The 26,400-nt window shown below is 39.3% G+C and overlaps 1 protein-coding gene across 5 annotated transcripts in view; it reads left to right on the plus strand.

Annotated features, from left to right (window-relative positions):
• Window positions 1-19,980, plus strand: part of FAR1 (fatty acyl-CoA reductase 1) — a 33,549-nt gene extending 13,569 nt beyond the window's left edge. For all 5 annotated transcript variants that reach the window (XM_056491910.1, XM_056491911.1, XM_056491914.1 and 2 more), the window contains 10 exons: window positions 583-758; window positions 2,020-2,199; window positions 3,835-4,012; window positions 4,559-4,603; window positions 4,708-4,826; window positions 5,297-5,364; window positions 6,879-7,050; window positions 13,586-13,715; window positions 14,953-15,080; window positions 17,012-19,980. In XM_056491910.1, coding sequence (XP_056347885.1) covers window positions 583-758; window positions 2,020-2,199; window positions 3,835-4,012; window positions 4,559-4,603; window positions 4,708-4,826; window positions 5,297-5,364; window positions 6,879-7,050; window positions 13,586-13,715; window positions 14,953-15,080; window positions 17,012-17,174 — 1,359 coding nt within the window. In that variant the 3' untranslated portion in view covers window positions 17,175-19,980. The remainder of the gene's footprint in view (window positions 1-582; window positions 759-2,019; window positions 2,200-3,834; window positions 4,013-4,558; window positions 4,604-4,707; window positions 4,827-5,296; window positions 5,365-6,878; window positions 7,051-13,585; window positions 13,716-14,952; window positions 15,081-17,011) is intronic.
• The last annotated feature ends 6,420 nt before the right edge of the window (window positions 19,981-26,400 follow it).

The following is a 26,400-nucleotide window of genomic DNA, read 5'->3' on the forward strand; positions in this document are numbered from 1 at the left end:
GAGTTTTGATCTGTGTGTTAAGTCACCTGGTTAGAACACAGCTATTTATGAGGAGAATTCTTGATGGAATAAAATTTTAGTGGGATTTTTTTCAGGGGGAATTGCTGAACTCCCAATTTGATAAAACTTAATCAGATGTTCTAATGTAGTATTTCTTGTTGTGTGGGGTTTTTTTGTTTGTTTGTTTGTTTTTTTGTTTTGTTTTTGTTTTTAAGTAATGAACTTGGAAGTTCTCCAAGACTGGCATAATTTGAGGACAGCATTTCTTAAATCACTGGTAATTTGTAAATCTTAATGCAAGATTTCCAAACCAAAAATCCAGCATGAGTTTTGTAGGAATTTGAATAGCTGTTATCAAGCTTGGGAAGTGAATAGATTGTTCCCTTTTATGTTGGAAAAAATATAGTTTACTTTATGAGAAGTCTGTAACATGTTCTTTGTGGTATTGCTAATGCACTATTCTAACTTCCTGATGGTCTTGAGAAGTTAGAAGGTATAGACAAAGGATTTGGGATTTTTCTTCACTTAAGTGAAATGTTTCTCATGCCTTCACTGAATTGATAGTCCTGTTATTTTTGACAGCTCTTTGACAGGTTGAGAGAAGAGCAACCAGACTTCAAAGAAAAAATAATAGTAGTTGAGAGTGAACTTACACAGCCTGAACTGGATCTTAGTAACCCAATCAAGGAAGAATTTATAGAATGCATTAATATTATATTTCATTGTGCTGCTACAGTCAGATTCAATGAAACACTAAGGTGAGTCTAAAATTCTGCTTACCCTGGTCTGGTAATCCAATGGTTTTCAAAGGGAGGGGCTGAATCAGGTGTCTGCCCAATGTTGCAGATATGGGTAGAAAGGCTACAAGTAAGCTCTAGCTACCTGTACTGTGCTCCCTTGTAATGTTTGTTTTTCTCCTGGTTTATAAAGGGCAGTGCAAACTGTTCCTTTGGCCTGCCTTGTTAGAAAGGAAATGCACATTTCCAGAGGACAGAGTTTTGTGAGAAATGTTGTGTGTGGGCAGTTCTAGTGCTTGCTTTCTTACCTGATTAAAAAACAGGAGATGAAATGCAGCTCAGCTTGTCCTCCTGTCTTTTTAAAGTCCCTTATCAATAATGGGGGTTTTCACTGGGTGAAGTAAATGCTCAGGGAGAGATGGAAACAAGAAGTGGAAAAAGTGCTGCACACAGCTGGGATTGAGCTCCTTTGACTTGTTGAAAGAGGTAGCAAACTAATTAGTTACCATTGATGTTAATTGCTTTGGGATAATGCTCTCCTTTCCTGTCCCCCACTTCAGTGATAAAGTGAGTTTGGAACTCAGTGATTGTTTGGGGGATACTGATTTTGTTGTTAATGTAACACTTATGATGAAGTGTTTCTTAGCTGTGCTCTTGAAACTTGGTAGTACACTGTGTACAAGGAAACTGGTGCCCACAGCACCAGTGGGGTGGAGAGAAGATCTAATCTATAGAATAATTATAGGAGTTGGTCAGCAAGCTGTTACCTGCTGGGAACTGTAGAGATACACCTACTCTGCTATAGTGCCCTTAAACACAGAAATGGGCAGCTCTGAAGCTGGACTGGAAGTGTGGTTCTTGGTGGTTTGCCTTTTTTCCCCTTCCTTCCATCCTGTATGGAGCTTTTTGCTATCCTACAAGTACATGCCAGTTTCCAGCTAACTCAACTTGAACTTGGAAGTTCAGAGGTGCATCTTATGGAAGCTTAGTGTTGTGTTGCATTATTTCCTTCATGTTTCATGGAAAACGTGTGATTGGGATTTAGATTGAGGAAATCAAGGGATGCTGGTGAGAAAAGGCTACAAGGAGAATTATCCTGAACATTCAGAGGTATTCTAATTCCAAGATGAAAATTAGAGCAGTCCCCATACTGCTTTTTTTGGGGTAGGGTGGAGAATTCAGGGATACTTTTTATACTTAGCACCAAGGCATTTAGGACTGAATTTCTTTTTGCTTGTTTTTGTCTTGCTTTCTGCTAATGACATTTCTGTTGAATCAACAGAGATGCTGTGCAGTTAAATGTGGTTGCCACACAGCAGCTCCTGTCCTTGGCCCAGAGGATGAAGAATCTGGAGGTGTTCATGCACGTTTCCACCGCCTATGCATACTGCAATCGGAAACAGATTGAGGAAGTGGTGTACCCACCTCCTGTGGATCCCAAGAAGCTGATAGATTCCCTTGAGTATGTGTTATGTCTTATGAATTTACTTGTATCCCTTTTCTTCCTGCTGTTGGAGTACCAAAAAATGGTTTGGAGCTGTGAAGAGGAAGAGTTATCTTATGCTGTCCGATAGAGCTGACAGCATGGTTAGCACTCCCCTTTTCTTTCTTGGCTAAGGTTTATGGTTCTTTTAGGCTGAGCTGGGTGTGGAGGGGTGCACCTAACTACTCATGATGCTTCCCCTGTGCTGAGAGTGCCAGTCTGTCAGCTGTATGATTAACTGAATCAGGAGATACTTGTGCTGGTACCAGCATTGTGACAGAAAGGATAAAACTAAGGTGCCTTGAACAGCTGCCTCTACTACATCCACCTAAATGCCATTGCAAGTTGAGGCTGAGATGCTCAAATAATACTAGTTATTATAGAAATGGTTCTGTACTTGAGAGCCCAGACATTAAAAATCTGTTTTCTGTAGCTTTAAGTCTTGAATTGGGCGTTGCAGGTATGAAAAATGACTCATTTGGTATTTTATTTGCTGTGTCTATTAACTGTTCTGAGGTCCTACTTACATTACACTTATCCCACATCATTATCTGTTTCAGAGTAACACTGCATCAGTTTCTTCCTTCTTCCTTGTACCTCTTGGAAGAGAAGTACAAAACTGAAAAGAACTAATTAAAAAGTAAAAACCTACTTTAACTTGTTATTTTAGGTGGAAGAGTGCTCATTAAAACTAAATGAGCTACCACCTAGAATGCACTTTGAGCCAGCCTTTTTTTATAATGTTGACTTTTAAATACACTTAAAAAGGAGAAATTGCAAAACAGTCATATTTTGGAGTATCTGACTTGTAAAGAGACAAATGTAATTTAAACTGTTTGGTGTGGGCAGGGACAGCTGTGTGTACTTTAGAACTCCTGAGGGGAGGCTTTTGTAAAATTATAAAAGAATGATCTCTGGTCTTCACTGCCCCTCTTCCTACCCTGTTCCTTTCATGAAAGGAATCAGATGAATGTCCACTTTGTTAACGTGACATTGGTGAAAAACAATAAATTCCATTTCTGTGACTAAGAGACCAAGGCAAATAAAATTCAAATCTTGTTTTGCAGTGAAGAACACCAAAGTAGCAGTAGTTGCAGGGCACATCTTACTTGAGCTATGACTGAAGGTTATTGTATTTTTAATATGAACTGGGAAGCAAGATGAAATGGTGAGATTTAACTAATTTAAAGGGAGAAATGCTGACCAGTTTGCTTCAGGGGTGGTGTGTGGTTGCTCACCACCACAAAGGTGGAGGGGATGCTAGTAATGAAAATGGGACTCCATTGTGGTATCAGTTTGTAGATCATAATGTTCCAAAGACTAATTTGCTGTGTCTGCACTCCATCTTTGAGAACCTGGTTGGCAGAATTTGGGTTATTGTAAAGGAGTGTGCTGCTTGCTCTGTTATAAATTAATTACCAGGGCAAAAAAAATCAATGCCAGTATGCTTCATTGGATGGACACTGAATGTTCCAATCCTCTGTTTTTCTGAGAAACTTGTGTCCCTTTTTCTTTAAATGATTAAAAAACAGTCACAGTAACCATTTCACAGCCCACCTCCCCAGTGAAGCAGCATGCAGTAATTGACCCTTGCTTCTTGTTTTGTTCCTTTAGGTGGATGGATGATGACCTAGTGAATGATATCACTCCTAAGCTGTTAGGCAAAAGACCCAATACCTACACATACACGAAAGCCTTAGCTGAATCCGTGGTGCAGGAGGAAGGTGCAAATTTAAACATTGCCATTGTGAGGCCATCCATCATTGGTGCCAGCTGGAAGGAGCCTTTTCCTGTAAGTCCCTGGCTTGTCACCTGGCCACCTTGCTGTGGGCTGTAGTACACACTGGGAGCCTCTTTATCCAGTGTCCTTCATGGAGGAAAAGCTCTTGGACCATGAAGTTGTGTCTTGGTTGCTTCTGGATGACTGAGAACAGTGTACAGTGTCTAAATACTGTCATCAAAGCTGAGCAAGAATGTGTTTTGGTTGACAGATGAAAAACACCTGTGTTGCTAGTATTTTTAGACTAGCTTGAATACTTTGAAGATGAACATATTTTTATGGACAATTGCAGTTCATTCACTAAGAAATAAATAAGCATCTCTCTCAGAAGGACCATGGTGTCCTGCATGTAGATCTCTTGTCTGAGTTACTTGTTACTTCACCAGAATTTGCTATGGAAGAACTTTGCTTAGTGATATGGAATTAAAAATCTTCCTTCTCTTTGGTCTCCTTTTCCTCCACCCCTTAACACATGTAGAAATTGCTCAAGTTTTCACTTGAAGCTGCTGATTTCAGTATACTGTAACCAAATCCTTTCCCTCTCCCCTTTCCTAATAGGGTTGGATTGATAACTTCAATGGACCTAGTGGTATCTTCATTGCTGTAAGTCATGGATATACTTAATTTCCCCCCCTCCTTTTGGAAGGCAGAAAAGCTTCATATGTTTTACTTCTGGCTGTTGTGTCTGTGTTGTTTTGTTCTTCAAGGCAGGAAAAGGAATTCTTCGAACAATGAGAGCTTCCAACGATGCATTAGCAGATCTTGTCCCAATTGATGTTGTTGTCAATACAACACTCGCTGCAGCCTGGTATTCTGCAATTAACAGGTATAAATGGTGACAGAAGAGAGTGCTGAATATTTGGAAATGGGATTGTGTATTTAGTAAACCACTCTTGTGTTGAAATCCTCATCAGTGTCCTGCTGTTCCCTCAGGACAAGGGAATCTGACAGCGTTAGTCTCTCAAAGAGTAACTTGCTCATGCCAGAGGAAGCATCTCCTACTGATATTATGAGTTTATGTCTGAAAATTCTTTCCTGGGTCTTGTTTGTAATCAGTGAAGCCTGCAATAATGTGGGTGATGCCCTCTCTGAAGTAAAAGAAATAGGACAATTAAAGAAGGAGAAAAAACTGAAAGATGCTATAGCAAAAAAATTGACCATGAGACTGATGCTTTCTGCTTGATATAAATGATACTGTTGAGGGAAAGGATAACTTTGGGCATCTCTTCGGTAGTCTTTGTTTTAAAAAAGGTTGTTTTTCTTCAAACTTGCTCTTTTAATCTTTTTTCCTCCCAGACCAAGAAAAGTCATGGTGTATAACTGTACAACAGGTGGCACCAATCCTTTCCACTGGAGTGAAGTTGGTATGCCATTTTCTTTTTTCTCATTAGCCTTAATACAAAAAAAAGTCAAATAGGTTATAATCAGTAAACCATAATGCATTTCTATTTTTGAAACTGGTATTTTAGCCATACCTCTCAGTTTTGCAGGGAATTGTGCTTTCTCATTAGCTTCTACTGTTAATTCTCTCCCCCGCTGCAGCCTTCATTTCATCTGGTTCTTATTAGTATTTTTTTTTTTTTTTTGTTACTCTTATTCCATTATAACTTAAACTATGGGAGAGCTGATTTTTCTGCTGCTGCCATGACCTAATCCACAGTGTGTGGAGAGAAGTGTTGCTCAGAGATCAGTAGTGATGCTGGGTGTAATGCTAATGTCAATAAATACTTATGAAAAAACATATGAATAAGCAGCCCACAATTAAATGATTTTACATCTGTATAATTGAGAGGTCTGGTAATAGTTTTGTCCTTGTGTAGCTCTTTGTGTTTGGCTTAAGTTGATTGTTGGTTGAGGTGGCTTTTTTAATATTCAGATTGTTGCATGTCACTTCAACAGTTCATCTGCAGGGAAGAGTAGCCTGTAAGGAAATATGATCACCTATTTTCAACTCTAAGATATCCTGATTAGGATGTAACCCACAGGCCAACAGCTTTGTAATAGTTTGTTATAAAGAACAATGCAAGCTGTTTGGCATAGTAAAACCATGTCTTAGTTTTCAGTGTTTTTAGAAATTGAGTTCTGAAACTCCAATTATTTTTTTTTCTTTCAGTTAACCTCAATACTTAAATCTATTTTACTTGCTTTTGCTTGTTTTACATGGATCTGTAGTTGCAAACAGTATTGCTTCAATTAAACATGTAAAATTGTTGACTTCACTTATATCCCAGTTTGAATCAGGGTATTTAAGTGCTGTCTATAAACAACAGCATAAAATTGTAAGAGAAAAGTAAAAGGAGAGGTGAATTTCCACATAACTTTTCAAGACCCTGCTCCTGCAGTATCTGTTGTGTACTGAATTTACAGGTGTTATCAAGAATTTCTCACGGAGTCCCACCTTAATTCCTTTTTTCTTAATGCCTAAATTTGGATAAATTGGTTGAAAATGTCACTTCAAATTGCTTCAGGTGTCTGCAGAGTCCTCAGTCTGTTTTAAAATTCTTCACACAAGCCATCAGAATAACCCTCTTCGTGAAATATAGATGACTATTTAAATAGCTTTACTCACTCTATAAACTGAAATTGCTGTCAGTGTTTGAAACCACCAACTTCTAAAGCAGGGAACAGGAACAGAAAGAGAGAAGCTACAATAAAATATGGTACTGAAGGTGAAGGTATAAACCACCTCTTGATTGTAATAAGAACCACTTCAATAGTATTTTGAGTTAAAAGCTTTTATTTTCTGTGCATTGTGGAAGAGTTAGGGTGGTTGTTTGAATGAGACAGTGCTGTTGATGCTGTACCCTGTAATGTGCTGTGAGAAACATTACATTTTACATGGTGACTATCGAAGCTGTTGTGCAACTTCTCTTCTCAGAATACCATGTAATTTCCACGTTCAAGAGGAACCCTCTCGAACAGGCCTTCAGACGGCCCAATGTAAATCTAACTTCCAATCACCTTTTATATCATTACTGGATTGCTGTGAGCCATAAGGCCCCAGCATTCCTCTATGATACCTACCTCAGGATTACTGGAAGAAGCCCAAGGTAATGGTGACTGCCTCTGCCTTGTTTGTTCCTCTGACTTTTAAACCAAGCTGTGCTTACACTGTGATGTCTGTTGGTCTTATTTTGTTTTTTGGTATTTTTTCTTTCCTTGAATGTTTTGTGACTAAAACTCAACCTTTTTTTTTCCTGAGAACAGGTCCTCAGATTCAAAGTGACTTTGAACTTTCTAGCAAAAATGAGAATGTTTTTGTGTTGAATAGTTTAGGGGTTTGAGCAGTCAAGGCAAAGAGAATTAAGAGCTATAGAACGAGTGATGTTTGTTCTTGGATAATAAATACTAAAAATGTGTTGATCCTTATTTTTTCCCACAGAATACTTGATGAGTAACAGTTACAAGCTGTATCCATTAGACAATGTAACAAGAATACCCGAGTTTAAGCTCTCCACCAGCCCCCTGTTGTATCACTGGCGGTGTGCAGAGACCTTTCTAGTGACTTTTTTCTATGATGTTTTGCTCATATTGACAGGTCGGAAACCACGGTAAGAGGCACAGGGCTAAAAATATCTTGCCCATAAGGTGGTGGAGACTAGTAAAGAAGACATGGCCTGGGCACTGGCTAGGTTTACTAACTAAGCAATAAGAATCCAGTGGCTGCATTTTGGAGAGTTTAATGACTGGCTTAGCAATGCTTTCCAAGGCATGTCTTGGATCAGAATGCTAGTCTGTCATTAAACTCGAGGAAGTGGCTTGTGTTAAGGTGGTTGTTGCTTTTATAAACTGAAAATGGAATGGGGAAATGAGCTTTTAATTGCAGATTATTTCTGTAGATGATACAAATTGACCTGCTGTGTTGCTTTGTATCATCTCAACATTCCATTCAGTTTATAATGTTCAGGCTAGCATTTGGCTAACTAAAATGGTGAAAATAACAGGCTGAACTAAACCATGTAGAAGCAATATAAGGTACCACTTCATTTTGTTTCAGATTTACCAAGCCATATGACCTTAACTCGTGGCTTATGTTATATTTTCACAAACATTTGCCTCCACTGTGGTGACAGTGTTTTGACACAAATGAGTATCCATCTGTTGTCCTGTAGCCTAGGTTTGTCTTAGGAGGAGGGTGAAAGCTCTGAAACACAGCACTGGATGAGTAGAAAGGAGCTGTGTAAATGGTTGGTAGGGGAAAACCTCTTAGCTGCAACAGGATCATACTTAGAGCAGTGGCAGTCAGCTGTGCCTGTATAATAATCCTCCCACATGAAATAGTTTTAAGATTTTCAACTCTAAAGAAGGTATTGTACATAAAACATCCTAGCTTCTAGGTTCTCTTCCATTTTTCAAGTTATTTTTAATAAAAATTGATAGAAATTCCCTGACAGATATGAAAACTTCATCCCTCCCTAAAATAGTTACTCTATAAATGCCAATGTCCTGTCTTGTGCATGGCTGGGAAGGAGTGCTGCCAGAATCCTGTCAGGCTTTGAAAGGCAGCTGCTCTGCTGAGTATTTGACCAGTGGGAGTAAAATGAGGCTGTGAATAATCATGCTGTTTAGAATATTCAGCTTAGTTTTATATTCTGACACTGGGAGTGTTGAATCTTTTCCTGGAGTTTCCTGTCTTCTGTGATGTCTAGAGATGAAATTTAGGACTTTGATCACTGCTGGTACAATTGGTGGCATTAATACTTTACAGAATAGAAAATAATTTTTCACTGATATCAGTATTCCTACTTAGCTTACTATAACAGTGATTGGATGAGTTTCCTATGATGCACAAGATTCCAGTTTGGAGAAGAGATGGCAGACTGAACTAAACCAAGTTATTGTTCAGTCACAGCTTTAAACTGGCTACACAGCCCATTTACAGGAATGCAACTTTCATTAGGCAGCACTCCTCTCTCTTTGTAAAGCATTTAAGAATGGGAGCCTGCAACAGGAGCAGTAAAAGCAAATGAATACTTTGATGCAGGAAGATGTGCAGTGTTGAATCCTAATGGAACAAGGTAGTGTTGTTGAATAATACAAGAATTTTGAGACAAACCTCTGAAGCTGCTTTAGCTGCTGGGCTGGAGGGGTGTACTCCTGTTGCTGTGGTCGTTCTGTCTATTGGTAGAATGGTATTAATTACCAGGTAGCATGTACTCAGAAGCTTCTAAAGGCTTGGAAACACTATTGGATATTCTTAAACTCAATACAGTGCTGTTCTGAGTGAAGGAGGACTGGCTTCTTTAAAAATTTAACCTTTTCCACTGTGATTTAGCAGTAAAGTAGAAATGTAATAAAATCAGCAGAAGAAAATACAAATACTCTGCTAGCCTGCCTTTACATGGGTGAGTGCTTGCCCTCTCTGTGCTGAGTACACTTAAATCTCCATTTTGTACAATGCAAGAAAAAATAAGTAATGAAATCACTGTGCAGGTTTAACTGCACTCTTGTCATACCATTAGGATATTGAGCAATGCATTAGGATAATGTGCAATTGAATGAAAATTTTTATCAAGTAGAAGAAATTAGAAACAGATCAGGTCTGTGATCCTTCAGAACTAAATGATTATGTTGATAATAATAAAAATTAAAACCAAAAATCTTCCTATTTTCAAAGCACTTATCTGTTGTAATCTTTCTGCAATGTGAAGTCATTCTTTTGCACCTCACTTGTGGAAGCCATGTTTTTGATGAAATGGAAATCTTTTTGCTGTTTTTGCATCTAGTTGAAGGTGTCTTGAATTTAACGATTCTCTGATAATATTAACAGGTAAGGGAAGGAAGAAATAACCTATATAATATTTCTTCCAAATTTGTATAGTAAGAACATGTACAAAAAAGACTGGCACAATGAAGATTTAATATTTTAAAGTAAAAAATGCTCTAGCATTGTGTTATTCTGTAAATAGTGGTGATAAACCTGAGCATCAAAATTTAAAGGTAGTGTTGTTAGTAGCTTATACTTAGTTGCATAGAAAAGCTTATTAGTTGTCTAATTGCCTTTAATCAAGGTCTAGTTTGCTCCTGTAACTTTGCATAGTGCTTAGCATGACAGAACTGTGTGTTATTTAAAAGCAGTTTGGTATATTTGAAATGTTAAAGCCTTTAAAAATGCACACCAAGCAGATCTCCCCAGCTGCTCTGAGAAAATAGCGTGTGAAATATTTATGAAATATTTAAAGTTGTTGTTCAGAGGTTTCTGCAGCAATTCTTCAGTTCCTGCTTCTTAGAAAGTGAAAGCAAAGGTGTGGCTGATGTATGGAGGGAGGTGTGAAATTAGGTCTTTTACATCTCTCCTTTCAATCTAAAGCTTCCTAAAACTGGAAGCACCTTTTGTGTAGTTACTGTCTTACCAACCACAAATGAGTCAGGAGCATAATCATGTTAAATAGATCAATACATTTTTATCTCTTCACAGTGCTTAAATTGTGTGCTCACAGCAACCACAGAGCTGCTGGAAAGATAAGAATTCAGTAGTGTCTTAGAGTTCACAATTCACAGGTGAAACTGTGAACAAAGACAAATCTAAAAGCTTGTTTTTTTTTTTTTTTTTTAGAGGAGTCTTTATTAAAAAGTAATTACCTGTAATGCTTCTGCAGGGACTGCAGACTGGCAGCCTATAGATCCACTGAGGGATCAGCCAGGACTGTTTTTAACCTGGAGACAATGGGTTGTGTGTAAGACTTCTTTAGATTGTAGTTACAGTTTAAGCCAGGTCACTTTCAATTGTCTGGTATAGGAACAAGCCCACAATTATGGATAATTGAATTAATTTGCTTAAACTTTAATTCCTGTGATGTGCTTGGTCTTGATGGCAGTAAGGACTGCAAAAGCAGGAGGCAAAATTGTACCTTGAGCCTGGGTGAAAGTCACCCAGCCTGGCTCCTGCTGCTAATGCTCATTTCTGTGAGTTGGTCATCAGGGCTGGCAGTTTTCTGCCTTCAGCTGAGGAAGGAGGTGTGATACAATGCTTGCTCTTGTACTGGCTGGTTATATTTGGTGTTGATATTGATGGCTTGTATCCAGTCTTTGGAATAAGTAACCTTCAGAACTTCATGCTGAGGGATGAAGTTCCATTGTGTGACTTTGTGCTGGGTTTTGAGTTGTGTGTGTTGCCATTCACAGGAGGAATATGGTGAATATTAATTGAAGTTAAAGCTTAGTCTGTCAGAGCTAAGTGTTCACTAAAGGACACTCATTGCTGGCATCTCTCAATGTCACCAGGCTGCTTTTTCCTCCCCTCAAAGAGAGGTGTAGTTTCCTGTTGATTTAGTGCAAACCAGCAAAGTGTCACAGAGAAACTTGGTCCTGTCATTGATTGGGCAGCTGAGATAATGTGGAGAATTAGATTCTTTTGGCTGGTAGAGAAAGAAGTTAACCCTACAAAGAAAAACAATTTTTTCCTTGATGAGTTGAATCAGCTGGTTCTGTGGTCAGTCACTAAATCCAATTTGAGTTGGAGGGAGGGAGAAAAACCTCTTTTAAGCTTTTTATTTTTTTTCCCCTGTAATCGGCTTAGCTAAGCTCTAAAATCATATCCATGAGCAGAGACAAAAAGAATCCCAGCAGAGTCTTTGCATTAGTTTAAATTTAGTTTGGTTTTTTAATTTTTTTTAAAGATTGAAAAACAATGTCAGTGTTCAGAAACAAGCTCAAAATATACACTTATCTAATCAGGTATTCATTTGCTCAGTTAGTATTTAGCAGAGGCACAAGGTCTTTAAAACTGTAGCAGTCAAAGCACTCTAAAATTCAGCTGCTGGTCCAGCTTAGCATAAGGACACAGACTGGGAAGGTTCAAAAGGACAAGTCAGGTTAAATAATCTTCAGACTGTCAGTGGACAGAGCTCTGCAAAAGGGCTTAAATGCTGCTTGGCACTGATTTAACCAGGCTTTTAGCTCTGAGGTCTTTTTGGCTTATCTGGCCAGTGAGCTCTTTGCTTTCCAAGTTTTGAGTTATTTTCCTAATTTTTAACATAACTAACATCCCTTTTTTTTCCCATTCAGTTTATTCTTGTTTGCACAGGATATGTTTTGGATGCAGTGTTTATATTCCCAATTATTTCTGCATCAGAGGAGCTCCAGTTCAGCTCAGCCCCCACTGGTGCCACCTTGCCCAGCTGATGTTTGAAAGCTCTTAGAGGTGCTTAGTAATAAAATCAGCTGGTGGTCTAACATTTAAAGACAGTTCTGAATTAGTAGATGTATTCCTATGAGGTTTGAAAAATTATTTATGCTTTTTGTGCTTTAGAGATTACATTTTTTCAGTGATCTCTGTGGTTTGTGTTGCTCCATTCCATGAGAAGAAAAAGAGGAAATTTTAATGTTTTAGATACTGAAATACCATCTGCTAGTGACAGTAAGGGATACTAATGCAATACGAAATACTTTCTTCGGAAGAGTTTCTGGGACAATGTGCTGTATGCCTTCTACAAGTATGAATGCATCAAGGCAGCTTTCAGAGAAAAATAAGTTTGCTTTTATTGCTTCTATGATCTTTGTTGGCAAAATTTACCTCCAGAAAAGTGTTTCCTGTTAGTACTGGGTTCTGCTTTCTTTGCCTCCCTCCCTCTACCACTGTGCTTGAAATGATCACTGTCTTGCTATAAGGATCAAATTGGAAGTAGTTTTCCATTTTTGTGAGATTTAAATGCTTTGAGCATCCAAAGCAGGAATTCAATAGCATTAGACCATGTGGTACTAGTTAGCACTTATTAAAATTGAGTGGCCATCTCTAACACTGAGACACTTGAAACAATTTTCTTGTCATAAATGTGGAAGCTTTGCATCTGAGAAGCCAGATGACTGTCACTCTTTTTTTTGGGCTACTTCAGATGATATGTTCAAAGAGCAACTTGCCCAAATTGATCCTTATAACATAATTTCTCTGTCTTACAAGTGATGATTTTATAGAGTTTCTTTCTCTGCATAATAAAGGATGATGGAAGGTATTTCTGCATATTTTGAAGTAGCCTAGAACATGATATGCTGTGATCTCTCTGTGCCCTTAAAAATTTTGCTGCACTTTGCTGCTGGTGATTTTAAGCCCTGATCTCTCAGTAACCATGATGAAAACCTCTGTTCTGTTACAGGGATGTGGCCTTGCACAATGTGCAGGGAGATCAGGGCAACTTCCTCCCTTGTTTAAGGGGAGGTTCTGCACAGACATTCTGCTCTGTGCAGTTTGAGACTTCTGTCAAGTCACACTCTAAATATTCCAGTGTGCTAAAGGGAAAAGGGTTCCATCTCCCTATCCCAAACTAAGAGTTACTAACAGAAGACAACATATTGTTCCCCTTAATAAAAAAGAAATGGTAATTTACTATTGCACTGGGAAGTAGGATTAGGAAAAAAAAGAACTGTGATAATTTCTGGTTCTGTGCAGAAATTGGACAGCCAAAGTTCACTTCAATACTATGCAGAAATATCCTATTGATGTAATACAAAATGCTTTAGGTATGGAGCAAGATGGGATTTTTTGAGATGGGGGTGGGGGGCTGGAGGGTAAAAAACTTTATTGTATATTTGATTATTTGAGCCAGTCCTTCCCCCTGTAACCTGTCCATCCCACACCTCGGATTGCAGGATGATGAAGACAATAACACGTCTTCATAAGTCCATGATGTTTTTAGAGTACTTCACAAGCAATTCTTGGACCTGGAGCACTGAGAACATGACTATGCTGATGAACCAGCTGACCCCAGAAGACAAAAAGGCAAGTGGCTGTGTGCTGGGGCCATGGGCACTGGGAGGGGAGCAGCTCAGCAGCCAGGATTGGATAAGGACCTGGGCTAATGTGCAGCTCACCTGGGAGGAACTCAGCACTGCAGGGTGCTGGGAGGTCCTGTCAGATGTGGGAAAAGCTCCACCAGTGACCTGAGGAGATGAAACAAGGATGTCAGTTTGAGGGAGAAGGGAAAGTTGTTTTTTTTCTCAGGTTTAACTTTGCTCCTAATTTTTCCCACCTCCTCCACCAACAATGGCTCAGGTGCTCCAATTGAATTGAAACTTCCCTTCTGCTATGGCTTTGTTGGTAAATATTCAGCAGAATAAAAATCACCAGTTACAGTTCTAAAAACTCAGATTCCCTTATGCATTTGGAACAGTTTTGTCATTCTTAAGATGTCTTTGCTACTGAAGTGTTTTCCAGAATCAGTTCAGTAGTTAGATTCCAGAAAAGCTGCCAGATTTCTAAATCGGCTGTCTAAAAGTAGGAAATAAAATAGCTTTTGGTGATTCTTGTGATGATGGTATTTCCACCCCTTCCTGTCCTCTTGCCTCCTCCTAGAAACTTGAGTTCAGGAAAAATTTGAAAAGCAAAATGCCCAACACCAGAGCTTTGAACTGTTAGTATTTTCAAATTGCTGCATTTTGTTGGGAGTTAAACACTGGTACTATAGAATCTTGAGATGAGGAAGTTAATACATCAGTAAAAAAACTTGTGTATCAAATTCATCATAGTGATATTCTCTCCTGCAGAAGGCACTCAGATGGTTGTATTTAAAATATAACTGTATAACTCTAAGCACAGCTACCAGAACCCTGCACTTACCAAACAGTGAACTTGGCACAGAGCAGTGTTTATTTTAGAGCACATTCAAATGATCTGGTTGCTTAAAAATAAATAACATACTAGTAAATAGTTATTTTCAGAATGGAATTCCTTACAGACAGTTGAAATGGGAAAACTGAGAAGTGAAGAAAAGTGTTACTGCTGAGGAGGGAAAATAAGGCATGAAATGATTGAAATTTGGAAGAGATGATGTCAGAATCTGGTGGCTAAACCAGAAATGGAGCCTAAATCTGGACTGCTTCTAGGATTAAGGACAGGATAACTTTCTTGTGTCAAAGCCAAATTTGATTTATCTGGAATAAGGACATTTTATTTTCATTTAAATTATGTAGAGGTGAATTTTTAGGCAACTGACAGTGGAAGCTTTTCTCTCACGCAGACATTTAATTTTGATGTTCGACAACTCCACTGGGCAGAATATATGGAAAATTACTGCCTGGGAACAAAGAAATATGTGCTGAATGAAGAAATGTCAGGCCTCCCTGCAGCTAGGAAACACTTAAATAAGTAAGTATCATCTTAATTTTTAAAATTTTATTATAATTTCATGTTTTCTGTGCCTTGCATTTGTCCAGGTTTGATTTTCCGTGTAATGACTTAATTGTTCTTAATAGCAAATATTTAGGTTCTCTACAATTCTTCTGTTCCAGTCCAGTGGTCTGAAGCATTTTCTAAAGCACTCCAGGGTTGCTCCCAGAGTTAATAGCTATCAGTCTGGGACCACTGGTGTGGATGCTGTAATTTTGATTTGGGTTTTTGATTGTACCCGAGTATCTTTTGGAAGGTCAGAGGTCTGTGGTTGCAGTCAGATGGCTCCTTGGGCAGGCTCAACAGGACAGTAGCTGTCCTGGGAATGATCTTTAGAGGCAAGGGAATAAACAGGCAGACACTCTGCACTTTGGTGTTGGTGCTCTAGATCACCTCCTCTAGCCTTTTCTCTAGCTTAATTCCTGCCATTTGGATGGATTGGGACTGTCCAGATTCTATTAGTGCAGTTGCCCTTTTTCTGTTCTTGGCTGATTCATCAAGGCAGCTGTAGACTTTCTGATTTGTCTTTTTTAAGAGTGAAGTAAAAATCGTCTTGTTCTGCAATGCTACATCACATCTGCAATCCTGACAGCACAAAGAGAAACAATCCAGGTTGTGAATTGTGTTGTCATTCTTAAGACAAGAACTGGCAGCTGTGGAGGGGTTTGGTGTATGTTAAAATGACAAAAACACTTTTGAAAGATAGTATCTGTGATAATTGTGGAAAAAGCCAAGCAGGTGTCCCTTCTGGGTTGTTTTGTTTGAGTGTTTTTTAAAATTTCTATTTAGATGCCATTAAGAAGTGCATAGAAATGATCACATAGTTGCTGTTTTTTGTGCAGAGGATCATGGTGAAAATGACACGAGAAAACCTTGTGTTTGTGTTGGAGCAGCCTCTGGCTGCCCCCAGCTCTGAAGTTTGTAAGTGGATTGTTTAGCAAGAGGTTTAGATTCTGACTTACATTTACTTTGAGGTATTAATTTGGTCTCTTTTGTTACCACCTAGTTCTTAACTCTAATCTGCACATGGAGTCCACTGCCTTAGTATTAACCAGATTTGGCAGCCCAGGGGACATTTTTCTCCAGGGAACCACTGGGTAGATTTGTTCCTCAAGTGGAAAAGTGTTGCTTTTGTAGCACACACATTTAAACAGTTTTTCTCTGAAAATAAGATTTGTAAAGCAATCCAGCCTTACCTGTAAACAAGATAAAGGCAGTATTTCCCTAAAAAGAGCTGCCTTTAAAATAGAAATTGTCATAATCTACTAAGCCAAAGAGATTGTTCCGTTTCTGAGAAATCTGAGCAAATTCTGGTTGCTGTTTTTCTTGAAGCTTCCATCTCTATGTGTGAGAAGATTGCTAAAAAGCACAGTTGCTCTAAAAGGTCACTCAGTTTATCCTACACTTTAAATATAGTTCCTTGAGAAGGAAGCAGTTTAAAATTGCAGTGAAGAGGCTGGGTTCCTTGGCTGGAAATGTCTGGAAAATCTGAGTTCTTATGATGGGGTGAGGTGGTTTGGTTTTTTCCTTGTTCTTGTCATTAATGGCAGTTGGAGTTATTTCTGTGTATTTCAGAAGTTTTAAATACATTGTGGGGAGAAAGGAGGTTCAGAGTGTTAAATATTTTTTTGGTTGGCAGCTTTCTGTAGGTAAGTTAGCAATGTGATGTTGGTTTCAGGAGGTTTGCACCAAGCAGCTCTAAAGCAGAAGTACACGGGTGGTCTGCTCCTTGGTTTTTCATTCTGCTTTTCAGCAGTGTTTATTACTCACTTTTGTCATTACTCATAATGTGTCTTGAGATGAATAGACAAATTGTGTTCTACAGCAGGAGTTAACTGTTAGAGTGTTGCTTTTTCCTCAGAGTGTTTGTCCTTTGTTGGCCCCCAGTGATGGCTTTTGTTTGTCCCCAGGTTAAGGAACATTCGCTACGGCTTCAACACGATCCTGGTGATCCTGATCTGGCGCATCTTCATCGCCAGGTCACAGATGGCAAGGAACATCTGGTACTTTGTGGTCAGTCTGTGTTACAAGTTCCTCTCCTACTTCAGAGCCTCCAGTACAATGAGATACTGAGCAAGAGGATTTAGCATTAGGACATCTATGCATCTGGTGGTCTAACTGCACAAACCCTGTACCATGTAGTCATCTCACATTTCGTGAAGCATAATTTCATTTTTAATTGAAATAAGCGGTATGGTATTTGTAACGTTAGCTGTGTATCTTCCTGGAAACAGAGCAAACCAAAAGGGCAAGTGCCACACTGAATTGGCTTAGAAAAGCATTTAGATACCTTTAACTCTTTGACCTGACATTAGACCACTGACCAACATAACTGTGCAATTTGGAACGTGTTTGATCAGAATCTGCCTTAACGTGATTTCTTTTCTTTTAAGTTGTACTCCACATTGAGCAAGATAAATATTGGCATAGTAGATACTAGTTGCTGTAGACCTATTTATTTGAAATTCTTCTAAATTGCAAAGGGTTTTGCAAGTTGCAAAAGTGTACAAATGACTCTGGATCTCCTGAAATAAAACAATTGAGAACTTTTGTAATTTGTCTTTAGGTTTTGCCACTTCTTCCCTTCCCTCAAAGTAGGGATGCAACGATGGTGCCTCCTTTGCTTTAAAAAAAAAAAAAAAAACAAATTAAAAAATGAACCAACTTTCCTTATTTACTGAAAGGCCTTTTGTATATCTGGGCTTCAGAATGCACTTTGTGATTTGGTTCTGTGCTTGAACCTGGCTGTGTCCACTCTGCATTTGTGTTGGCATGAACAATTTGCTACTCTGAAAGCAGAATTGATCCTTGCATTGAGCAGACAAAAGGAAGTGTTACCCAGAGAGGGGCAAATAAAGTCATTGACTGTCTTCTTTTTAATGATTTTTTTTTTTTAATTGAGAACACAGAGCCAGCACTTCTGACTTGAAAGGGTAAATGTAATGAAAAGGAATTTATTATGCTTGGTTGCTATTTATATTGCTGGTCATAGTAGCTAGACAAACTGTAGACTTTCATTAAGAGATACACCTGTTTTCTGGCTGTAAGCAATGTTAGCAAATACTTCAAGAATTAACAGTTCAGAGATTTTGAAAAAATTATTAAATTTGATGCATGGGCAACACCAATGCACAAGCACACTTTCTCAACCCTGCCCTTGTAAAACCTCATTTCACTGGGCAAGCAGAATAAGATGCACCTTGCTCCAAAATGAATAGATGTTAACAGTTCTTCCATTACCTTAAATTATTAGGTTTAAACCTGAAGAAATATGTTGGGGTCTTTTTTCTGCATGTTTTCTGTTTGTTTCAGTAAGAAAGACATTTGTAAAAATGGCAAGTTGTAAAAAAAGATCAAATCCTTGTTACTTTAATCCAAGGCAATACATGAAGCTCCCTGTAAATTTTGGTTGCACAGATTTGAGAACACTGTAGTGTTCCTCTGATTCATGCACTGACCAGCACCCTTGCCCAGTGTTGTTCATTCAAATCAGTTTGTACTGATGAATTTGTTCTTGAATCTGCCTGGAAAGAAAGGCAAATAATTACACAAGAACTACATTATACTTGCCCTTGGTAGTTTTTTGTCCTATTGAATTAAATTTGTAAAGAACTTATTTTGCTATTCTTCTAAAAACTCTTACTTTGAAGAGAACACCTTTCCTGCAGGTGTATGTCTCATTTTGAAAAGATAATGGCTTCCTTGTTGAAGCTAAATATTCTGTAGTAAGTAGTTGAGCTGTAATTCCTTTTTAAAATTACTGGTGTATATATAAAGGTAGTGATGAAAAGCCTGAATGGTCTAGGACCACACCTTGTGTGAGAGACCTCTGACTGTGGCTGGAATCAATTAAGGCTTCTGTGCTTGGAGATGTTACACTTGAACAGATGCAGTAGGTGTATGACATTTTTAGCTGCCTCCCCAAGTGTCTCACTAGACCTGAAAGTATGCTGAAGCATTCCTGAATTACAGACTTTATTCAGAGGGGCATAAATGTGCACTGACATCCATCAATGTCCAGTGACAGCCCTGCTCCCATGTTGGCACGTGGCTGAAGTTTGCTAAGGATAAGTACATCACACTCTGGAAGTTACTCTGTGAAACAATCCATGGAGGAATTTTGGTTGTTTCTAACTATAAACATAATATATGAACATGATAACATGATACTTCTAATGTTGATTTGTTAATACTGAGAGAAACTATGAAGCCAATGAACTGATTACTTCTGGTCCAAGACACTGCTTAGAAATTTACTCTTTTGGATAAATAACAAAGAAAGAGATTACTTTAAGCCTAAGCTTATTTAACCTCTACACTAACATTTGCCAATTTAGAAACTCATTTTTCCCCTCTTTGGAGACTTGTTCTGTGCCCTATTGGTATTTTACACCCATTCATCAGTCACCTTATTGAACTGACAGTAGATTCAGTGTCACATTAATTCTGCTGGTTTTGTCACTCCCTGTGGTCAGTCTGTGAAATTCTACCTGGAGCTATTGGGTTTTTTCATATGGGGAGCCCTGTCCTCCTGCAGTTCTTCACCCCAGTGGTTGCACATAAAGGATGTTGGTCAGAAATATACTGGAACTATATTTTGGTCCACGAAGGCAGACTCAGTGTTTTGACTGGCAGGTTACAGGAGGGGTATCAGCTGGTTAAATAGGAAGAGGAACAGACTGAAACAACATTATCACTGAACTGTTGGTGGTATTTAAATTGGGGACCAGGAAAAAAATTACATTTTCCTGTAATGTTTTTCTCTGCTGTTGGAACAGATGTTCAGAAACAAATGCTAAATCTGTGAGCTTTTATAAGACATAAACAGAAATATTGGGTGCCTTTGTTTGTAAACCAAAAATAAACAAATCCCTTGAAAGTGTTGTTACAGTGTTTTTGTATCTTTTTATGTTGCTTAGTCTAATTTGTACAAAATCCCCAGATAATTTAAATCCTATCTTAATATGCATGAACATGCTGTTTTCCTTTGTGAGAAACCATGAAAATCCAGTTATTGACTAATGTGCATTTGAAAAAAGCAAAGCAGAAAACCCACCAGATCCCCAGAATCTAAACCTTCATGAGCTGATATCAGAACACATTAGTTTCATATTTATTTAAGTAGTATGAATCTGCATTTTCATATGGTTTAAAAAAGGTACTGTGGTTTTGCAGAAGCTTTTTGTGTTTTTAACCTTTATTTTTTTGAATATCCAGTTTTCACAGATTCTTCCTTTTTTTTGTCAAGAATACAATCCTAAAGATCTGCAAGCTGTGATTTGGGGTCTGCCAGCTTTAAGCTTAACCTTTCCTTTAAGATTAAAAAACCAAACTGAGATGGTTTTTGTTGGTCTGAAATTCAAACTGTCCCCCATGTCTTGTGCTGTTGAACATTTTGCCATTTCTTTGTAGTACAGTATTAAATCCTGTGTTGTTGAGAGACAGAGAACAGCTTTGTAAAGGTAACTTGGAATGAGAAGCACCCAGCATTGAGCTGGGGAGTAAAACTTCTCATAATTGAATGTATTTCCCTGTTGAGCAGACTTGACAGCAGAAATGAAGAAAAGCCACCAAAGAATCTCTGCTCTGGACAAATGTATTGTGTATTTTTGTTTGTCAATCTCTTTGTGCTGAAGCAGGGGCAGTTTTTGCCTGGCCTGGAGACACTGGCTGTGTGTTTGAGCAAACCTTTAGATTTACTGTGGAGCTGATGGGAATTGTCAGCTCTTATTCTCAAGATGTGCTGTGCCATTGTAAATTTAGAAGTGCAGGTTGACAGCTCTCACCACTTGCAGCTCCAGGTTTCTTTCCTCTCCTGTGGAGCACTGCTCAGCCCCTCAGGCAGCTCTGGCCTCCTTTCTGCCTGCAGAGTTAAAGGTTGTGTAACTGAGCTGCTGCTCTGCCATCTCCAACTAAATTTAACCCTGCTTCCACTCCCAGGATATTTATAAATGCTTTTCTCCTCCCTGTTATCTCAGAGCTTTTCTTCAGTGCAGGAGCTTGCCCTGCTGCACAGCTCTTGTGACTCACTGCTAGGTAATTAATAACTGTGCAACTGTCTCTTCTGGAATATGGAACAATGACAGCTCTGAGCAGCTTTATTCTTGCTTTGGGAAGCAGGAGGAGCTGTGGCTAATTGGTGAAAGCACAAGTTCCACCACATGAATGCACTGGAATTCCAGTGTGGATGGGACTTTTTTAATTCTTGATTCAGTTACAGGCATTAACCTCAAGGGTTGGGATTGTTACCATAAATCTTTAATGTCATCCTAATTGAACTGTTACACCTTTGAGGATTGTGATGCTGTAGCTGCTCTCACTTTTGGAAAATTCATGGCCTGATGTGAAGAAGCAAAGCCTCTTCTGCTTTCTAATGAGCATAGGGAGAAAAGGAAACTTGCCATAAATCCTTACAGCACCACTTAGTTACAATGTTCCAGGTGTAGAATGAGCATTAAATCTGAAATTGCCCATTGTGGTAGGAGTTCCTGCTGTGTCCTTTGTGTAGAAACAGCAGCAGCAGAAAGGAGCTGTGCTATTCTTGTTTTCATTAGCAAACATCCCATTTCCACCTCAGTGAAAATGATTCAGTACTTGACACTATTAACTTTCCTATGTCAGCCTTAATCCACATCCAAGATGGCATAATATAATTGAATTATTTTTTATCTTTATGAAACTCAGTTGCTCATCCTTTCCCTCATTCCTGGTGAAATTATCCCAGAACTGGATGTCCAGGACACAAATAGTTATGCTTGCTGTTTTAGGCACCTACTTGGGTGGAATTCAAGAATCAAAAGCAAGGAGACTTGACTTCCTCTAGTATTCTCACTATGATTCAGAATCATAAGGCAAATGCTTAAAATAAGCAGAGACTTTGCAAAAGCAGTCACATTGTGGGGTGGGAGAGAGAGACCTGTGGAAGCAAAAGGAAATGGTTAAATTAAGGGAGAAGGAGGCTGAATATGGCTGATATTTGTTCTGCAGCTGTGTGAAATCACCTTTACTTTGAGAGAGACTGGTTGGTTTTTGTTTGCCTCTATCTTTCAAACCCAATCTTATCTTTCCTGTCTCATAAAAGGCTCTCCCAGTTTAGGTCAGAAACCTGCAATTTGTTGCATGATGCACACAGCACATGGGTTCAGCATTTTGTGACTAGGGGAAGGATTCAGGTGAGCTTCAGGCCAGATCTAATGTAGTGCTCACAATAATCCCCTTTTTCCTCTGTATCACTTTGCAACACTGACAAATCCAGGAGGCAGCTTCTGTGTTCAGGTCTTGGGTTCCATGTCCCCTTGCTGAAGGAACTTTTTCAAAAGGAAGACCTGAGCTTTAAATATGCTTAAGTATAATTTAAATATGCTTCAGTAAATTCTGGTACTGGAGTATTTTATGGCTCTTTCCTTCCCCATGTCAGGATTCCCACCTGATAAACTCATAATTGCCAAAATCCTGAAGTGACCAAAACTGAAAACACCCCTGTGAGGATTTAAGGACTTCACTGAAAAGCACCAAGCAGCAAAATGCCAGTTTACTGCAGAGACCCAGATTTCTGCAATGCTTCTTTTGGCTTTGGGGAACTGAAAACAGCTTTAGGTTTAGAATCACCATGCTGGGACTTTTTGCCTGGTTTTGATGAGACTGATAAAAAACCAGATGCTGCCATTGGTGCCTCTGCTCTTGCCACCCACTCAGCTGACTGGAGACAAAAAGATTGGGTGCTCTGGGCTGTAAACACTTCATTAATGTAGGAAAAAATGGCCCTTTGGAGATTTAATACTGTTAAATTCTACTTCTTGGAAACAAATTAAAGGCTGCTAATTTGCCTGGGCAAATTTTGTACGCACTTTGAAGGTTGCTTAGTAAGCAGAGCATGTTCACCACTTTTCAATCCAGGTGTGTGGTTCTAAGTCACAGCTAATCTCTCCTTGTCAGTGACACCTGTGGTTTTCCTCTGATAAATATTTGATTTGGAAAGAAAAGCATGCAAGGCAACTCCCACTCTTTGTGACTAACTGAAAACCAAGCCTATCCATTTTTAATAGGAATGTGCTGCACTTAGCCCAGTAAGTCACCTTCTGGAGGGATCAGCTGCTGCTTTGCTGCTCCCTGCATCCCATGTGGTTTCTGCATTTCAGTGGCTGCTCAGCACCTGCAGAGGAGCTCAAAGAGCAGCAAATCTGACTCAAAATTCAATGGGACCTTAGGTGGCTGAAGATACTGCAGGGACTTCAGTAGTATTCTGTGAAGGATTTTTTGTAGCAGCCCTCTGGTTAGGGAGACAGAGAACTGTTCCATGTTTTCAAATATTGAGTGGTCTCCCTGCTTTATCAGTCTCTGCCATGACTGCAGGGGAAGTACTGATAGGAGTTAATCTGTTGGTAGAAAAATACTAGTTATGCCTGAATTAACGAGCTAAGATATTTTTTAATATGACTTGGTAAAAAGAAAAATGCTCTGGAAACTCAGAGACAGAATATAGAAGCAATTGGTGCTCTTCTCTCTAAAGGTTGTCCTAATACCTATCAAATAAATTTGCTTTTAATTAGAAATGAACTTTTGTAACCAAGTGCAAAAACATCTGCCAGTTCTTGGTGCTTCTTTTTTTCTTTGTTTGACACTCGTGTGGTCTCATCCCTTTAGTGATTCTGCTGGGAACTTGGGGGTTTTGCTTCCTGTCTGGTTGAAATGTTACTGTCCTGGGAGCCAGCAGTGATCAGTGTTGCTGCCATGGAAGCTGAGTGAACAATTTGGATGCTCCTTTCACTTGTGCTTGGCATGCAGGTTTAGGAGTGAGCCCTTTTATGGCAGGCACCTTTTGGGGTTAAGCTGGCAGAGTGGTGGCATGGTAAATAACTTGCCTTCAGAGCCAGGAAAAACAGCCCAAGTGAAAGGCAGTGTCACCTGCACCCTCCCAGTAACACCCTTCATAATCCTCAGGCTGTTGTCACCACACTGAAATGTTTCTTGCATTTGCTGTCATCAAGCTATTAAAATGTGACAAGTGAAGATGATGGCTTCATCCTGAGGGATGATTATAACCTTTAAATCATGAAATCTTTGTACAGGTCATCCTTCCCTTCATTCCTCTTCCCACCTATGCCACGTTGGCTGGCTCCTGTGTTAAGATCACCTTGTTATTTCTAGAAACCCAGGTGGGAGAGTTTAGAGCAGGTAATTATTAGTGTGTGGTGTTGCTGCCTGGGGCTTTAGAGCAGAGCAGGGAGTTCAGCTGTGCCTCAAGTGATGCTGAAAGAATGAATCTTGAAACTGAGGGTGCCAGCTGCCTGCCAGGGTGTCTCCTGCTCCATTCCTGGGGTGTTGAGAGCTGGTGGCTGCTGCATCTCCTCAGTCACCCTTCTAGAAACTGTTGCTGGTCCCTTTTAGCAGCAGAGCTTTCACAGGATCCCTTAAAAGTCAGGCATAGATGGACACAGAATGCAGGTAGAAGATGGGAGGAAACATTTCAGCCTTATTGCAGAAATTAAAGCTTGGGACTTGTCTAAAGCCTTCTGCCCTGCTGCCTTATGATAGCAAGCAATAAGGAATGGGAAAGTGGTTAAAAAAGTGTCTGATTTAATAAAACTGGGTTAAATAAAACTTGCAGAGATTGTTGGTGGTATTTGCACCTACCTGGCTGAAAGAAGAGTGGAAAAGGAAACTTAAAAAGGAAGGTAGGTGATGAATCACTGCTCTTAAAGTTTCTTTACTGTGGGAATTGTAACTTAGAGATTGTGTTTGGGAAGTAAACACTTTACTAACTTATTGCAAACACTGATTTTTGCTCCTGCAGGAATTGGTTTTAGACAACTGTAAAATTGCTGCAGGATGATGTCTCAGGCTGCTGAATCCTGTTCTGCCAAAATGAACTATCTGAGGGAAGATAAAAGGTACAAAGACTGTAGGTGAAATTTGATTGTATGGCAGGTTCTGAACAGCAGGCTGCTGCCCACTGTCTGGGATGTCTTTGGGCTAAAATGATTTGAATACACTTGATGTGGATTGGGAGGCTCTGCTTGGATTTAACTGCACTCACCTTTTGAGCTGTGTGTGTTACTGAGCTTACAAGAAAAGCAATATTCAGTGTTCTGAAGCAGTGACATGCAATTACCCTTGGTATGCACTCAGACTGTAACATTATCAGAGCAGATTTTCTGACACTGCTGTCCTCTCTCTTCTTTTTCTTTGGAGAGGAATGACTGAAGATTGGTTGGGAACTGAGAACCAGAGGCCAGGTCACTCTTACCTGGTAATTACCTTCTTAAGCAGAGTCTTGCCTCAGGGGCCTGTTAGTAAGTGGTGCCTGGTACCAATGGTGTGCTTTAAAAGCACTTGAGTAAATAATCTGTACAGGCACTATTTTCCAAACTCACTGAAGTTTAACACTTTGCAGACTACATGCTATATTGTGATATTTAGCCAGGCTAAACTGTATTAAAATTAAACATTTTCTAACTCATTATTAAATAGCAGATTAAAATGTTAGTGCCAACTTCCAAATAAAAACCATCCCCTCTAAATGACATGGTTTTGTCTTTTTTGGGTGCAAGTTCTACAAGCATACATGACACACACACACATATATATGCACAAAAATGTATGAGTGGCTTTCCAATCTTTGTAGCAAAAGCTTAAATGCTTGCAGTGCCAGGTGGAGAGGATTTGCACTGCTCCAAGGAGCTGGAAGGTTTATCATCTCCATTTCACCCTTACAGGTGTATTAAGTGCACTTTGGAGCCTTACAGTCCTGAGCTTGTTTAGTTACACACAGCATGTGTTGTCACTAAGTTCTGCTCCAGGACTACTGAGTTGTGAATAGACAGGATTAATAAAAAGTGTAAAAAATTAAAAACTATGCCATAAGAGCTATTTTTGTGGCTGCATTAAGGGGTGTGGGCTGAAGTTTGTTTCCTGTTGGGGGTTGAAAGCTTGACAATTGGGAAATGAACTTGCTCAGTCCCAGAGCTTAAAAGTGCTCTTTGCACATAACAAGAAGTGGAGAGGTGAAAGCAGAGGAGTAGTTCAGCTGCACTGCATGGAAGGCACTTTGCTCCTGCCAGTTCATGAAAACAACCTTATAGCTGCACACATTTGAGAGGGTAAAAAAAAAAAAAAAAAAAAAAAAGCCTTTTAGTTGTCCTTTTCCTGCAGCCCTGCAGGAGCTGTGTTCTAGAGTTAATGTTTAAAGCCAGCTGGAATGCAGAGCTAAGCAGAGGTGGAGGGAATGTGCTGGTGCCCTGCTAACAGCAGTATTGCAGATGCTGGTGCTCTGCTGTGCTCTTTGGAGTGACAGCTCATT

Source organism: Oenanthe melanoleuca, chromosome 5, assembly GCF_029582105.1.
Source record: "Oenanthe melanoleuca isolate GR-GAL-2019-014 chromosome 5, OMel1.0, whole genome shotgun sequence".
NCBI classification, from domain to species: Eukaryota; Metazoa; Chordata; class Aves; order Passeriformes; family Muscicapidae; genus Oenanthe; species Oenanthe melanoleuca.